Source organism: Cygnus olor, chromosome 2 (assembly GCF_009769625.2).
Source record: "Cygnus olor isolate bCygOlo1 chromosome 2, bCygOlo1.pri.v2, whole genome shotgun sequence".
Classification (NCBI taxonomy): domain Eukaryota; kingdom Metazoa; phylum Chordata; class Aves; order Anseriformes; family Anatidae; genus Cygnus; species Cygnus olor.
Genome location: NC_049170.1, coordinates 58,764,617 through 58,781,525, shown reverse-complemented (window position 1 = coordinate 58,781,525; position 16,909 = coordinate 58,764,617). Strand labels below are relative to the sequence as shown.

The 16,909-nt window shown below is 44.3% G+C and overlaps 1 protein-coding gene across 1 annotated transcript in view; it reads right to left on the bottom strand.

Annotated features, from left to right (window-relative positions):
- Window positions 1-6,897: 6,897 nt before the first annotated feature.
- LANCL2 (LanC like 2) overlaps window positions 6,898-16,909 on the bottom strand; it is a 31,207-nt gene continuing 21,195 nt past the window's right edge. Inside the window, exons 7-9 of the mRNA XM_040547912.1 lie at window positions 15,450-15,626; window positions 11,967-12,039; window positions 6,898-10,178 (exon numbers count right to left, since the gene is read on the bottom strand). Coding sequence (XP_040403846.1) covers window positions 10,063-10,178; window positions 11,967-12,039; window positions 15,450-15,626 — 366 coding nt within the window. The 3' untranslated portion in view covers window positions 6,898-10,062. The remainder of the gene's footprint in view (window positions 10,179-11,966; window positions 12,040-15,449; window positions 15,627-16,909) is intronic.

Genomic DNA, 16,909 nt, shown 5'->3' with positions numbered 1-16,909 from the left:
AGTCCCTTTTCCTGTGAGGGCTTTCAGACCCATCTCCAGCCAGGGCACAGAGGTCACCGAGGTAATTTGGAGTAATTCGAAGACCTATGTTGCTCGGGGAGCAAGAGTTTTATTGTGCTGCTAAGGCTTGCCAGTGGCTTGTGAGAATTTGTTCCTAGGCAGCAAGTTAGATTTGTGGAAATGACAGGAAAGAGCATCCCTTTCATCATAAACGTGAGTATCTAACAGAAAACACTATGGGATACTGTGCTTCAGAATGCTGGTGGTGCTGGTAGTGGTACTCTGGAGCAGACCGAATCTCTGAGGAGCTCATTCCAGCAGAACTTGGGTGAAATTGTAACTGAAGTCGTTGTTTGACAGGGAAGGGAAAATTAAGTATTTTGCAACCTGCTGTACTGATGTGTGCCGGGGAGACCCGCTTGGCTTAGCAGCATCAAAACTCTGGTTCATGTTGTGATGTTGGTGTTATGTTCCCCAACACCCTCCCCTGTAACCTGCCTTCTGCAATGACCAGTGGCTGCTCAGAGTTGGGGAAAACCGTTTGTGCGACACCGTCACTTGTAGGACGTGGTGAGAGCTGCGGTTCTGGTGCATAAGGATGGGTGATTCTCAGGTGGCCTCAAAGATCTTCAAAAGTTTACTGAGCTGATTCCTCACCAAGAGGGACTCCAGAGAAGTCAGAGCCAATGCGAGGGGTAGATCTGCGCTCTGAGCTTGCCCTTGTGTTACAGTCCTTGCAGGGTTCACCTGGACCGTATCCTACTAGGTTTGCTTAAGTACAGCATATGTTTAAAAAATGTTGAATAATTTTACCTTAGGCTGCAAAATACCCCTGCGTATGGTGAGACAGTGTGCTTTCTGTTGTGCTAGTGGGATTCCTGTGCTCTGTTCCAGAAAGAAGTTTGCCCGGTCTCTTGCTTATTGTTACAGAGAGTGCTTTATGGATTAAAATTCAGCCATCCACTTTCCAATACTTTTTCATGTTCTCTTTCACTGCACTTCCAAATGAAGAAATGCAGGCAGTCTGGGTGAGCCTTCTGACTGGAAATATATTAACAGTGAACCTAGGAAGGACAAAAATCTTAGTTTCCCAGAGCTGATATGAGCAAATGGTGTACCTAGAGCCAAATCTTTAGTAACCTTTCTGTCATGGCAGGTGTTTCGATAGCCAGAGCTGTTTTCCAGTCACTTGGCTCTTTTCATTTGAAGTTATGAAACATGGAAATGGCTTCTCATGTCAAATACCAATTTTTCATGTAAACACCTGGAGACAACTGCCTGACAAGTGAATGCTTTGATTTTCTTAACTAATATCAGGGTTTTCTGCATGAACTTCATTGTGCATGGGAGGACGAGAAGGAATGGGCAGAGTTGTGAATTCCCCTCTTCTATTGCAGTGCTGCTCAGAGAGCTCTTGGGGTCACCTTGTCTCATCCCTGCTATATTGCAGGCTGGAGAACCTCCTCTGCTCACCCTCGCGTTGAACCTGAGGCAATGCAGAAATACTTTTCAGATATGTTTTGATAGTAAAATGCTTTCCCTTTCTGCATCATAAGGGACAAAGCGTTCACTTCTGCATCTGCAGTATAAGCTCAGTGGACACTTAAAGATAGGAAAAGATACATTTTGTATGTAAGGTCCATCACATGGTTATGCATGCCATAACTATATATATTTTCTAAATTTTTCTTCAAAATATAAAGCTATGTATGTCACTAGGTTTGTGTAGACACTATATATATATTTTAAATCCAACATTTCATTTTCTGTCAGTAGAATGACAATAGGCTTGTGATGTTAGCAGATATTAAGTAGTTTATTATTAAATATATCTCTGAGAACAGATGTTTTCTTGATAACGTTGAGTAGAAACCTTTTATAGTGAATTCTCATGCTGTACATTGAAGTTCCACTTCTGGTGAAGTTTTCCTGAAGCCTGGTTGTTCTATTTGCGAGCACTGGTGGATGATGCTACCTGCTAGAAGATATACACTCCTCTTCTAGCAGAATTGCTTGGTCTTCTCTTGAGAGCCAGGACCAGTGTGGGCATCCCTATGAATTACTTGCAGACTGTTTACATGCCTTTCCTCTCGTTGCTTTGCCTTTGGAAGTGTTTAGGTTTCCTCGTCTCCCCCCCTTACTTTTTATATATATTAGGTTGAAAAATGGTGAAGGAGAAAGAAGGGAGAAGCCCTGTAACTTTTTGTAGGGTCATATCAACAATGTGAAGTGGCTCAGGTATGTGTATTGCATGCTTAGCAAAGCTGGGTTGGTGGGCTGGAGGATGGAGCAGAGCTTGGGCTTTCTACACTCTCAGGCTTCTACTGCTCCTAAAACTTGTGCAGGTTTTCTTTTGAAATGGTTATTATTATTTTGTTTTTCACGTAAGTTTAGATGTTGCAATACCTCTAACCATTTTCATTGCTCTTTCCTGAGGTGTATTTTTAAGGCTCTTTATATTAATGAGCAGATATAAAAGCATCATCTCTTGAGTAGCAAGCAGGAGAGAAGGCAGGGCTAATTCTTCACAAATGTGACCTTCCACATGGCAGGGAACTGCTTCACCCACAGGGATTTCCGTGCCAGATATTTCTGTTTGCTGCTACTGTTTATCCTGCTGGCACAGGGCGGGGGTTTGGTGGCTCATTGTCTGTGGAGGCGGTGGTCTGTCTGGCTTTCATCAGTTTGGTGCCCAGGGCTGTGTGGGCACTTGGGAGCCCAGGCTGGGGTGTGCTGGGGGCACCTGTGTGGAGGTCAGGTTATCGGTGGGTATCAGCCTCCTGTTTGTTGCAGTAGTGCTTGATACGAGGGATTTAAATGCCCTAAAGAGGACTTGGGCAGAGTGGAGGTGCTTAGACCCAGCCAGGGGAGAACCGGAACTGTGAGTGATGCCCTCATGAGGTCTGCTTTTTGGTAGTGCATCCTCAGAACATCTCGTGTCTGTGATGGGTCAGTGATCGGGAGGAGCATGCCTAGGTGGTCACTGCGGGTAAGAAAACCTTTGAGGTTTCTGCTGCTGCAACCCTTTGTGGTGGGAGGGTTGTCAGTCCCTGTCTGCCACAAGGAAGTCTCCAGTGAAGCAGCTTCAAAAGAGAAGGCATCGCTGGTGACTCTCGATGCAGCTTGCCTGTATGCCCAGGGCCTGGAAAAGAAGCCCTGGCTGTGTTGTGGGGTGGGCAGGGCATGTGCCCATCCTCTGCCTGAGGTTTCATTATCGGTCCTGTCTCAGCAAAGCACGGCAAAGGCTGTGGATGAATGGCTGGGCTCTGCTTTTGTTCCTCCTTAGGAACTGTGCAGGGAGGGAATAAGCAGAGGTATTTACAGACTCGTGAGGATGCCATGATCATTGTGTGCAGCTCGTGCCTCCAGGTACAGTCATTGCATTTCTATTTGCACCGTTTCTTAGACTCCGAGCAGGGAGGCAGCCGTCTCCTCACTCATGCAGCAAAGCTCCCTGACCTCGGGAGTTTCATGGCCACAGACCTGGCCTCATTTTTGGTTTTGTCTTGTTTCAGGTTCCAGCTGCTGGTTGGTGCTCTGCATCACCTGTACACACACAGTTATTTTTTTTTTTAATCTTCTACGGCCATAACCGGTGAGAGCCCCCATCATTATATAGCAGCAGCACAGCGGTGCTGAGCCATGAATAAGAATTACTTGTGGTAGAGAGGGAGCAGTGCCAAAAAAAAAAACATGTCCCTCATCAGTTGGCTTGGCTGGAAAAACGGGCTCTGTGGTGGACACATCTATATGGGGGGTCTGCTCCCCTGGTGGAGGGCTGAGCTCATTTCTTGAGCATCTTTCAGGTCATTACTTGGGCCAGGCTTTGGCTACAGATACCCGAACGCCTTGAGTTTTGTTTTGGATTATGTTAAATGGGTTAGCTGCCCAATGACTGCTAAGTGTAACACTTGGGGCAGATAAACACAAGCTCCTCCACGCTCTAGAAACGTGCTCTTTGGCAGAAGAAACCTTCTTACGCTGTGGTTTAGGGGGGTAAGCTGGAGGGCGAGGAGGGTGTGGAGGCACCGTGTGCCTCCCCTTGCCTGTCGTGATGGATGCAGGCTGTGCCAGGGAGCTGGTAGGGCGCTGCCTGCCCATGCACTGCAGATTAAGTGCTCACTGGCTCAGTTTGGGCAGAAAATCAATCCCAAGCCTGTCCTCTACTGCAGCCCTGCCTTGCATGGCAGAGGGGCAGTGCTGCAGGCACAGGAACAGCTGGGTTGCATGGTCATGGACCAGCCTTTCAGCTGCTCCGAGTGGTTTTGGGAATTACTTTCCTTCAGGTTTTTCTCCCTCTTGTATGTGCTGCACATCTCCACAACAGGAGACTGATGCCTCACTCAAGCTCATTTCTCCCATCCGAAGAAAACCAGCCAGGAGTGCTTCTTTCAGCAGACAGCCTGAAGCTCCCCCTTCAGCCTCTGGTGACGCCGGTCAGACTTCTTCAGGCTCGCGCTGAAGGTAAGGGCTGGCTGTGGCCAGAGCACCTCGGGGCTGATGAGGAGCAAGGCAAGACTTAGCAGCAGTGTAAATGTTCTCAGGCAGCAACTCCCCTTCCACTCTGCTCACATCCTCCTCCCACGACCCTCCAAAAGCTTAATAATTATTAAGCTGCTGGATAAGAATCTCCACCCTTCAAGGACTATGTCTGTTATTTTTCTGATTTATACCAGCACAAGCAAGTGGCAAAAAAACCACAACCACTCATATATGAGAGCAGTTGTTATGCTGGTCAATGTCCGGAGACAAAATAAGGAATCACTGGTGAAGTGGAGCAGGTGAAATGCAGTGAGTGCTGTACAGAGCTAGCTCACTGCTTTAGAGAGTCACTTACTCTTCACTAGCAGAGCAGCAGCTGAGTGGCCACTGAAGCTCCTTGACCTTTGATTATTTGTGTGTACCCATGCATGCATTCTTGTCTCTCCTCTCAACCTCCTCCTTCCTGGTGTGACCGACCACCTCGTCGCTGATAGAAGAAAGGCAAACTTCACCTACAACACAACGCAGCCGCTTCCTTGTGGCCCAGTAATTAGCAAGCTGACTAATCAGTTGTGCTGCAAATAGGACCTGGTTTGACAAGGATGGCACCAACCCTGCCATTTCTGTTTGGGCTCCCACCAGCCACTGCCTTGCAGCTGTTCCTGCTTCATTATCACGTCAGGAAACGGTAACGTGACAAGCTTTTTTGTTGTGTGGGTGGTGTTTTGCTCTTTTCTTTCTTTTAAGCCCTATGACAGTTTACACTGCTGTGAAAACAAACAGCTGGGACTACATCTTTTCCAACAAACTCTCCAGCCTATGTGGTATGCAAAGGAGCAAAGAAGGTATTGCTCTTTCTTCCCTGCTTACATCAAGTAAACAGATGGCTCAGTTTTACATGCATACACACAAGCAGCCGTGTTTTGGCAGACACCTTGCCAGATAGTGGATTATCTAACAGTTTTTCTTTATCTATCTAAAACACATCGCTGCTAATTCAATGGGTAAGAGAACTGGCCAGGATCTTTGCCAGCCCTGTGGCTGTGAGAGCCCTCCCCTCTGACACCCTATAGCTGGGGCTGTAGCTGCCTTAGGGGATCCTACAGTTTGTATGTGATGAGAGGCAAGCTACTAGAGACAGCATGCAAGGGAAAAGCCAGCACAAGGCAATTTCTCCAAAGCAACTAGTAGATAATAGTGCTGTTAAAGAGGAGAGGTGCAACTGGCAGCCACTGTCCCAAGCTGCTGGGTGCAGCAAGGTAAAAGGGACAGCTCCAGAGAAAGCAGAGAAACGGGCACAAGCAGCCCTCAGCCCCTGCAGAGGGAGGCAGCTCCTTGGTTGCACCTCTGTTATTTTGGCTCTGTGTAGCAGGGAAAGTCACAGGGATCGATGTGTTTTTCTACCTCCTGCTGCCTAGCCCTAGCTCATCTAATAGCTTACAGGTGGATTTACAGCTGTGGAGGAGACACAGTGGCTGAACACAGGTCACTGATGCTCCCTGCATGCAAACTGCGGCTGCTCTGCTGTGCGGGCTGGGCTCCTGCGCCTGTAAATCAACATGAAACAAATGAAAGCAAATGGATAGAAAGTGAACAATTTTGCCAGGAAAAACAGACTGCTGTGTCAAACCACCCTGACACGATGTGGCTCAGGCAGCACACCACTGCGTAGCTATTACTTGAGGCACAGCAGAAAGGTTTCCTCCCACCTCTCTGTCCTCTCCTACCTTACTCTATACTGTCTGAAAACCGCGCTTTGGTGGTTGAGAACTACTACGTGCATGCGTGGAGGGCTTCTCTAATATTCCTAGCTACAACTTCCTCAAGAGGAAGGAAAATATATTTGTACAGATCAGGCCTCTACCTACAGATCAGAAATAATGCTATTAAATAGAGAACAAAAGAAAAAGCAGTTGCTCTCAGTGGCAAGGAGGACTATAAAGTGGCTTTCTGAAACAGAAATACTGTTATACTGCAGTGCACTTGAAGTTTAATTCTGTTAAATCCTAGCTAGAGAAAAACCTCAACCTGTCTTTAAGCTGGAAAGCAGATGTTAGTCAGCTGAACAGAGAGATTTCATGTATGTGTTCTTAAAAAGCATGCAGTCCTAAGTAAAGCTGTAGCTGCAAACTTCAACAGGACCTATTTCACCAGAGAGCAAAGAAATGTTGCACTCAGGTACTAAGCAATCCAGACTAAAATCACCCATGAGAAATGACAGTGAAGAGGCCTTCAATGGTAGTAAAAAGTGAAGGTTAAAAAAGAGACTTGCCTGTATTCTGGCATTTCCGTTCCATCCTGCAGGACTATGAAATCGGGAGGCAGCTCAGCAGTCCCAACAGGGGAACAACTCTCAACCACCACAGTGCAGGAGGAAAGGAAGGTGTACAACACCAAAAAATAACTGTACACAAATTACCACCACACAACTTGATCTTTACTAATAAAGCCAAAGAACAAAACATCAGCATTTTTCTTCTTTTTCTGCCTAAAGAGCATCTCCATTTTTAACATTACTGCTTTTTGCACCAGATGGACTACTACACACGGACAAAGCAAACCAGGGAATATTAAGACAGTTTCCACATTTTAGTTTGATGTGATTTCTGAAAACAGTGTCTTGGTGAAATGCATTTTTTCACTCATTCACACATTTATTTTTTTTTAAATGGGCCACCTGTGTATCACAAAGCTGTAACAAATAGAGAGGAGGAGCTATGGGGAAAGTCATGTCAGGAAGACAAGGCAGACACAGTCATAAGCTTCCTGATGTGATACATTATTTCCAGTCTTACTTAATTCCAGGATGATTCTGCAGAGAAAGACAGTGCTGGGCCTCACCCCAGCTGAAGGCTGACTGTGGTACAGAAAGAGCTAGCACTGGGGATTTGCTCATTACATCCACTGGTGCACTCAAGCACCTCCAAGATCTTCTCAGTATTAAGCAGTTTTAAGTGTGCATGTACCTATATATACATTTTTTTTAAGCCAGACAGTAAATTTTAATTCTCCTTGGGCTCCAGCTAGCCAAAATTACCTCCTGCAAGTGTCATTCCAAGCCAAGAATGCTTATAACAACTGAGTGAAAAACTCTCCCCACTGACCCCCCAGCTAGGCAGTCAGTAAAACACATGCTTGGGCTCTACCAGGATGGCTGGTGGCTTCTGCATTTGCAGGAGGGTCTTGCAGACATGCCAAAGGGATGCACCCCTCCTTCTTAACCCACCTCACGTGTTCTGCATTTGCAGAGGAGAGGAAGGAAACAGGAGTGCGGATGACATGGAACAGAGGATCACGGCAGCATTCTACCTCCACGTCTGCTTTTGTTAGGATTTCTGAGACACTAACCTGGGCCAGTTTCCCCCATGGATAGGAGGAAATAGATAACAGGAGGAGCAGTAAGCCAAAGGATGAAGAAAGAAATACAGCGTTAGACCTCAGCATACGTGCCACGGCAGAATATCTCATTTGAGCTGGCCTCTGCTGGTATGCTCTGTGCATTACCTCCTGTAACCAATTCCTCCTGTTCCGCACTGATCCCACCACTTTCTGCCTCTCTGCTCAGGTTCATTTCACCACAGCTGCTTGCCGTGCAGCTCCCTTCCTTTCCACTGCCTTTCAGCATTTTCCCTCCTGCTTGGCTGCACAGATGCAGCTGGGTTCAATGCCCCCCACCAACTCTTCTACCCTTTGCCAGAGGGGTAGAGAAATCTCTCCCCTGCTCCGTGTTTTGCTTGACAAATCAGCAGAGGAGCTACGCCATGACTTTTACGCTCTCCCAGCACTGGAACTGTTGCTACTGCAACAGCAGAACCAAATCCAGAAAATATTAGCATCCTAATGGCTTTGGCAACAGATACTATGAAGTTCAAGGACGTCAACTGCTACCTGTCAGCGTTTTATGTAGGTGCAACAATGCATTTCCAAGCCTGACCGCAAGCATTGGCACTCAGCATGTGTCATGTATGTGGGCCTGAAAGGTCAAAGTCTCAGCCACCTGTCACATCTGCACCTGATGTAAGTACCAATTAAAATAAGCACCTGGAATGACACAACACAGGAGGATCTCGGGGGGGGGGGGGGGGGGGGGAAGACGAGAGGGTGCAGAGGGAAAATGACAACAGAGCTTGAGCAAGTGAGAGAGTGCTCTGCTTACTTACCTTTCTCAAATAGCACACATACTTATTACCTGGAAAACATGAACATGCTGTAAGTGTACTTACAGTATGCTCCACTTCTCCTCCCAGACTGATACGAGCACGTGGAGGCAGAACTGAGTACCACCTTGCTGGCAGAGAGAGGAACCACTACTTCACAACTCCATCACAGTGCAGGGGGAAGCAAAGCACTAACAGCACAGTCAAAAACTAAGGGCAAAGGGCATTTTCTGCCTTGCTTTTAAGTTGAAATAACTTCAATTACAGCTTCTAGCAATGGCTTACATATTGCTCATTAATCTTCTGCAGCCTCCACAAGCAGCTGGTATTTATTGCTCCTGTCATATTACATGGGCTAAATGCAACGGGGCCGGAAAAGGAACAGAAAGGCCCAGAACAAATCACTTCCTTGGTTCAGGAACAAGTTACCATCCTGAGTTACCAGCATGAGAAACAGCCCTGACTTCCCCCTTTCCTTGTACACTACGTGCTGCTGGAGAGAGGTTTATTACAAATCCACGTATATGAGTGGAGAAGCACAATTACACTGTCCTGCTCTTTTCTTGGCAGCAGAGGGAGGTTAGTACGGGTGACTCTGCCTGCAGTTTGTTAAGCTCACGCCATGCAGAGCATCTCCTCCTTATACTATGGGCCTAACACACTAACCAGGCGCAGGCAGCCGCTCTTTCAGGCTTTCAAAAAAAAAAAAAAAAAAACCAAACCAAAACAACAACAACAAAAAATCCCTCCCACATCATCAGCAAAAGAAAATTAATTTAGGCCCTCTCCAACCTGACACACTCCTGAAAATCGTGATGGCGTCACACCACTTCACCAAGTAAAGCTGATCTCCACCACCTCAGCTTCTAGGGACCGTGGAGAAAAATGCAGAAAACTATGAACATAAGACGTGTTCTTCATCATTTTAAAGTTACCAGCTCACCAGTGAAGCTGGACTCTGTCTTACAGTGAACTCTCTGGCGTGAAGTGGAGCTCTCTGGCTAGCCACACTGCAGAAAGCAACACTGCTGTTAGGGGTCAGCGACATTGCTGTTATGGATCATGCATGAAGGTACAGGACAGAGCTTCACACAAAGAACAGCTCTCCGCTAACAACAAAAGACTCGAATCAACAGACAACACCAATAAACATGCAGAGCATGTCAAAGACCTGGAGAAGACAAATACAACAAAAGAGAGAAAGTTCAAAATTTGACTTCTCTTGTCCTACATGTGAAGGTGTCACTAACAGAACTTAAATGTGGCTTCTCTCATTCATGCTCTAATGACTTTGCGGTCCCTTCGCAGCAGGGAAAGTGAGAAACGGGGTTTATCCATCCGTCAGCTAGGGTCGAGTTGGTTCAGTATCAGAGGCACTAAACAGTCTTGTCTCTTTTGGCATCAGTTCACTTTTAAAAATCTTTTAGCTGTCCTGTTCCACTTTGTTTTCCCTCCTTTGAGGACCAAGTTCAAACGCTGGAAACCTGGAAGTCTCCGGTACTGCAATATCTGAGAGGAAGTGAATAGCTCCAGCCATTCCTAAAATATAATGAGAAAGAGATTTTTGTGCATCTTGGACATGAAAATAGCATAGTTGACAACAAAGGCAATTGCATCTGTTTGAACTTAGCACCTTGCGAGGTCTTTTTTGAACTGGTGAACTTAGGGCCTCTAGAAAGCAATGTTCACCTGTACTTTGCCTAGGAAATCAAGTTTCATTTAAAAAGATTGAGGCAATAACAGAGTTCTCTCTGCTACTGTCTTCTCAGAGGCACAACTTCAATGCTACTTCAATTAAGAAAAAGTAAATCCCAATTTGGACTGTCTCATAATTTCAGCAGCTCTTACTGGTCATTTCACTGGTTAGAAAACAAAGGCAAGATTTATTACTCCTGTGATGTACTGATTCATTTGTTCATTATTCATAAAGAGGGCATCCAGAATCTGCAGCACGAACACCAGCAAAATCTCATAAAACTCACAGGGTGACAAACTATTAGGGTGAGCTACCCTACAGAAAGACAGCATGCAAATAAAAGCTCACTTTTATGATCACACTAAGATCCTACTGTATCAGCAGTTGAACACGTACAAAGAAAGGAACTTTCCTTAAAAACAGGCATCTGATAGAAATGATTACGACAATTCTGTAAGAACCACATGCAACTTCCCATGGAATTGTGCATGGATGCATATATGTGCTGAAATAGACAACAATGTCAAGCACGATTCTGGCAAACAAAATTCAGATATTTTTGTCTTAGATTTGAGGCTTCTAGATCTTTCCCAAAAAAATCACTGACATGAAAAACTAAAATAAAATCTGTGTCAGCATTAAAGCACAAATCACCCTGACTATTGTTGGCATTACTGCAGCTCAACAAATTTCAAAGCTCTTTTACTACTGACTCTGTGTCTGATTTTTTCTTCTACAAATGCATACAAGGGATCTCTTAGGAATAAGAATCTTTGTACTTTTTTTTCTCATAAACATTAACATAGTAACTCTGTATTTGGAATTTTTGTATTTGCATATAACTACTGCTGTCTCGCATTTATACTTCGGGTTGGTTTACTTGTAAAATAATCCTACTTAGTCTGCTGTATTTTCACGTATTTGTGATAGATGGCGCACTATGCTCCTGCTCTCAGAGTAGCAGCACTATTTGAAATCCTACCTGTTCTATGATTCCTTGCTACCGTTTCTCTAAAGCATAAGGATGAGATAGGACATAGAAAGTAAACTACAAATAAAAAATATACAAAGCTGTAAGAAAGGATTTAGGAACACCTTTAAACTTACAGAAAAGTCCGTAAGAACTCTGCATTTCTCTCTTTGTTCGGGTGATCTTGGCTCATATTATAAAATAGCTTTTTCTTGCTTTAGTATCGGTCCAGTTCCTTCAGGCCAGCAATTGCTCTGAGACCCCCTGCCCATGGCTGCTCCTCTATCCTGTCCCTCTTGAACAACAACCCAACAAAGAAGTGTTGCGTGGATTTTCATTTGCTTTAAGCTAAGAGGCATCAGCACAGCAGAATTTTATTTAAGAATGACAGTGCCACTGGCTTTACGTTGCAAACTGCTGAAATGCAACCAGAAGGGAAAGTCTTGACAGGGGAGATAGGGGATGCTTTTCTTTTCTTTCTTTCTTTCTTTATTTTTTTTTTATCCTTTGGAGGAGGGAGGTGCTAGCATTTTTTTGGTTTTCTTTTTGTAATAGTAAAGGAACTACCAAAGATTTTCAAACTCCCAAGCACGTACCAGAACTGCAAGGTATCCTTTCTAACCTGTACAACACAATACCATCTGCAATACCATCATCTTACCTTCAAAGAGAGAATAAGGTCTGTCAGGAATACGACATCCATGTGCACCATATTCCAAACACCATTCAGCAAACTGTGGAAGACATAAAATATTTGCTTATTTATTTTAAGCTGAAGACTTATAAACACAAGCTTAAATATCTGCATTGGAAGGCACTTTGATAGGTATTAAATGTAAAATAGTGTAAGCAGAGAAACAATGCAGGAATCGCCATCCAAGATTAATTTGTCTCACTTCAACCGTGACATGGCTGCAATTATTTTTTAGGATATGCATTTCCACAGCAGGAGTTTCACCTCCACAACAACATAATTAGGTGGGCTGTACTTAACTGTTTGTTTTTTTTTTAAAACCAATCACACTACACATCAATGAAGAGCGCTGCAAGAACAGCTATGAACAGTTTTAAGGACAGAAATTTTCTAATACTGTAACATTTGTTCCTATCTGTGTTGGCACTTAATTTATCCACCTCCTAAGGACTTGAGAGTTGTTAACTGCGTTTCTGTTTTCTTCCACTTCCATGCACTGATTTAGAGTATTAAATCTCCAGCTGCCATTACTTAGCTTTATCTATTTTCTCTCCTTAAGCCTCACAAAAAATCGTTATATATACAGTTAGACAATTATGGTCGTCAGTATTTTGTTGCAGAGGATGGAATACCTTTTAAAAACAAGTTAACAGTGTCTTTCTTGTGTTTGATCAACACTGCTGCAGTAGCCACACTAGACATACATTACTCACAAACCCCATCTGGCTCAATTTAAGAGCAACAATCCATTTCTCCTTTGTGGCTCCCCAGAGCAGACACGGACGGGGCCCATATGTTCCCCTGGCATTTCTGTGCCTGGAAGCAAACCACTGCTTATCCAAAAACACAGTGCTAAAAGTACAAGATTCCTGCAGAGCAAAGAAGCAAGAGAACTCTCCCTGTTTCCCCCGTGATTTTGGCAGCCTGCTACAGAAAACAGCTCATCATACTCACTAGAGGGTGCTCGGGCTCTACAGTTGGAGCTACACGGCATGCGAATGGGCTCCCAGAACCATCAAGCCGTTAAACAGGAAGATAAAGAGTGGTATCTTGCCCCTTCCCAGCTTTCCCTCTTCCCCCACTCCCTCTGTTATCTTTAAGGAATGGATTTCATCACTTGGGACGTGAGTGTGTGTCCCCATGTGAGAATGTCTTGAGGAAACCCAGCAATAAACTCACAAACATTGTGGTCCATGGTTATTGAGAAATGATGAAGTATTTTGGGGCCCCCTATAGCTCTTCAAACCAAACTTTAATTCTCCATATAGTCTTCTCTTTTACGCGAGGACAGAACATGTCTGTGGCACGTTTCTGAAAGTTTTAAACTACAATCAATTCTTTCAACATCCACATCTTATTGCATAATAGCCTTTATTATTATTATTATTGCCAGCCTGGGAACTTCAACAGAAATTACAAAAATGCATCCCCAGGCTACTAAGCGAAAGCACAATCATTGTTTATAAATCCTTAGCTTCAGTAAACCTTACAGATCCAATAAACCACATTAATGTCCTTGTTAAACCAAGGAAAAAGAAATCTCTTCTACTACAAAGACATCTGCCATTATTTGCCACATAGGCTGAACAAGCTTGCCATCAAGAAACAGCCTTTGAGACCTCAGAAGGTGTGTCTTGAAACGAGGAAAAAAAAACAAAGAACACATCAAACCACCCCTTCTCCTCCTTTCTCCAAAAAATAAGGGGCTTGGATGCTCTCTGGAGCTCAGGGTGCCACCAGCACCCCTCTCTTCTCCCAGGCAGGCCAGCTAGAAGCTCAGCCTCCTGGGAGCCCATTTGATAATGCTGGACAGAAGCTGTGCAGACAGAGTGAGGAGTGTAAACCAGTGGCCCCCGTGAGCAACTGCCTTTCAAACCCTTTCAGTTAGTTTCTCTAACACTATGTCAGCTCCTGAGAGGTAACCAGGGACTTCTTCCTCTAGGCTTTGTGTTTTTGGTGTGAGCAAACACCCCTGGGAGGGGAGCCATCTAGCTGCCTCCATTGCCTTTAGGTACCAATATAGCTGCATGGTTGTTTCCCTGCATGCTCTGTCTCAGAAAGAAAGGATTTCAAGAATGCCAAAGATAAACAAACTCCTTTGCCCATTTCAAGATTTCCCCTGCAAGAGCTTAGGGGGCCTGACTGAACACTGCAGATGCTAAAATGCAGAATGGCCACAAATATGCTGCCAGACCCAACTGCGCTGGGCACTTCCAGCAAATAGTCTTTGGCTCACTGCCACGTGTTCCTTCTCAAAGGAATTTCAGGTATCTAACTGAGTGTCCTCCTTCTTTGGCTCTGATCTGGGTATGCTTGCTTTCCTTTAGCTTTGTACAGAGCTACAGGGTTCCCCCAGGCAAGAAATGCAGTGTGAGCAGGAATTGCTAATGCTGCACAGAGCCCCAGGAAATGTACAAAAGTGGAAGATGACAGGGAGAGCCTAACTGTTGTGCTGAAAGCAACGCGTGCTTGGTAGCGTGGCTCACACGTCAGCAGAGAATAAGTCCACGCATAACAAGGTCACACATTTGCCATGGCACTATTAGGGGTTTATCGCATTCTCTAGGACGCACGTATGCATACAGGTGTCCTCATGGATTGATGCACATGTAAACATAAGGTGACAGGAACAGCCACTTCTTAAAGCTCTGCTGATGATGGACAGGCTAACAGTAGAGGTGAATGCAATAGCTTTACATGTGGCTCATCTGAAAGCATCTTGAAAGCAACTCATCAAATTTCCCACTGCTTGACCTTTAAATAGACCTCAGTTAAGTAGCTATGTATGCAGCATGAAACCCAGTATCGGTGAATTAAGTAGAAAACAAAGCAAAACCAAAAACCAGGAAACAGAGGCAGAGAAAGCCTTCTCTTTTGTCAATTGCTAGCATAGTGAAAGCTGATAGCAGAACCTGGATGCTCCCAGTGGAAAAATTATGACTACGTCTTTCTCTGCAATTCATATTAATGAAAAAAACCTAAGTGAGCAATTTAATAACTGCAATTCAGAGCTCTAAAAGCCCCAAACAGACACTAGTCTGAAAACAAATAATTACAAAAGGCTACTAACAGTATCGCTGGAGGAGCTGAGGCTGACAGTGGATCTCTCAATGGAATAATTAGCACCACATAACATTCATCTCTTGTTGTTCAGGCAAGCTGATTTTCCGACTCTATTTACAGCACAGCAAAGTGCGTTTGTGTGTTTTTTCAACCATTCTTTGTATTAACATGCAAGTGCCCACATACACAGCTGAAGTCATCTAGTCAAAGGTGTGAGTTAAGGGGAGCATGTGATGGTGTGCTCTTGTCCCACCGAGACAGCTCCACACGTAGCACTCAACAGCTTAGCCTGATCACTCTAATTACTCTACTGCACTGGCACGAAATGGAAGTACATGAAACACGTGAAAGGGAAGAGTGATTTTGCTGGGATGCTGCAAAGCTCACCTTGCAAGCTCGGTAGAGGTACTTTTTGTCCTGAGTTAGGTTATAGAGAGACAAGAAGGAGTAGCCATTGCCAGCAGTACCATGGCAGATCCCGTAGCCTTTTCTCAGTAAACCTCTCTGCCAGATGACGTCGCTACACTCCATAGCATCTTTCAAGTATTTATCCTCTTTAAAAGTCTGCAGAACAAAAACAGAGAATAAACATATAAATTGAGGTATTAATGATTACAAAAGGATTGTGGACCTGGAAGATGTTTTGCTATGGAGGTGGAGTTTTTCAAATATAGTTTATTTTGGATTTTAAGACTCCATCCATCATAGACTTGCCTTTCTAAGTTGTTTCTCCTTTCTCTTTGTGGAAAAAGAAAGAACTTAAGTTTTTGTTTCTGAAATTAGTAAAAACAAAAAACCCTCAAGTTCAAGGTCCTCGGTTCCACAGCCTGTAATCTATTTGAAGGGTACATGACCCTTTTTTGCTTCTCCCCTCTATTTCCCAGCCAGTACATAATTTGATTTGAAATACAGAAAAGTAATTCTTGCCTCCAAGAAATGTAACAGAACACTGGCCATCAAATCTGGTCCTAAAGGGCCAGTTCCTGATCTTTCTGATTAATTCCTGCTGGTTACTCACTGTCTCCCTTCAATTCCATGTTGAAAAATGCACGAGAATCTCTCTTTGCATAGACAGGGCTCTTTCCTCTATCCCAAGAACAAGTAGGAACAATCCATTACCTTGACTAGTATTTGTATTGGAAATATTCAAGAGGTACTAGCCAGCTGGACAAAGGACCAATTTTACAAAATGAATGCAACTGAAGTGCATTTTAGATGCACAGAGTCCATCGAGGCAGCAGAAAAAAAAAAAAAAAAAAGTGAACAGCACCACTGACTTCTGCTTTCGTAAGACTACTCTGTGCTCCCCTTTGCTTAGGTCACACTACAGATCAACAAGACAAAGAAAGTAATTGATGCACTACTATAGACATAGTCCTTTGGAGATGGCCTCCTCTTCACAGATGTGACTTAATAAAGTAACAGAAGCAATTAACATGCAGGAGTCTTAAATCCACAAGCTTGATAAAGACAGTCCCTCTCTCTGAACATGGTTTGCCAGCTACTCAGTTGTAAAGCTTCAAACGAAGGCCTGGAAACAGCATTTGATTTCCAGGACAAACGTTGCTGTCTGCTATCACAAGTCCCTGTGCTTCGTGTGAAAACACAGGCAGCAAAACCTGCTCCAATTTTTCTTGTAGCTTTTTCAAAAAGCAGATTAAGGAGAAAAAGAAAAGTGTCATATGCCCCATCACCTTAAACATAAAAAGAGGACAGAAAGGAGACTGCTAAGCAGAACTTGGTTCTCTCCCTCTTATCTCTTGGAAAAGATTTTCTGCTGGGGAAAGCATCTCACTGGGAAAGAAGTGAAAAAAAGGACTGTAGTATTAAGTCAGCCTCCTACCACA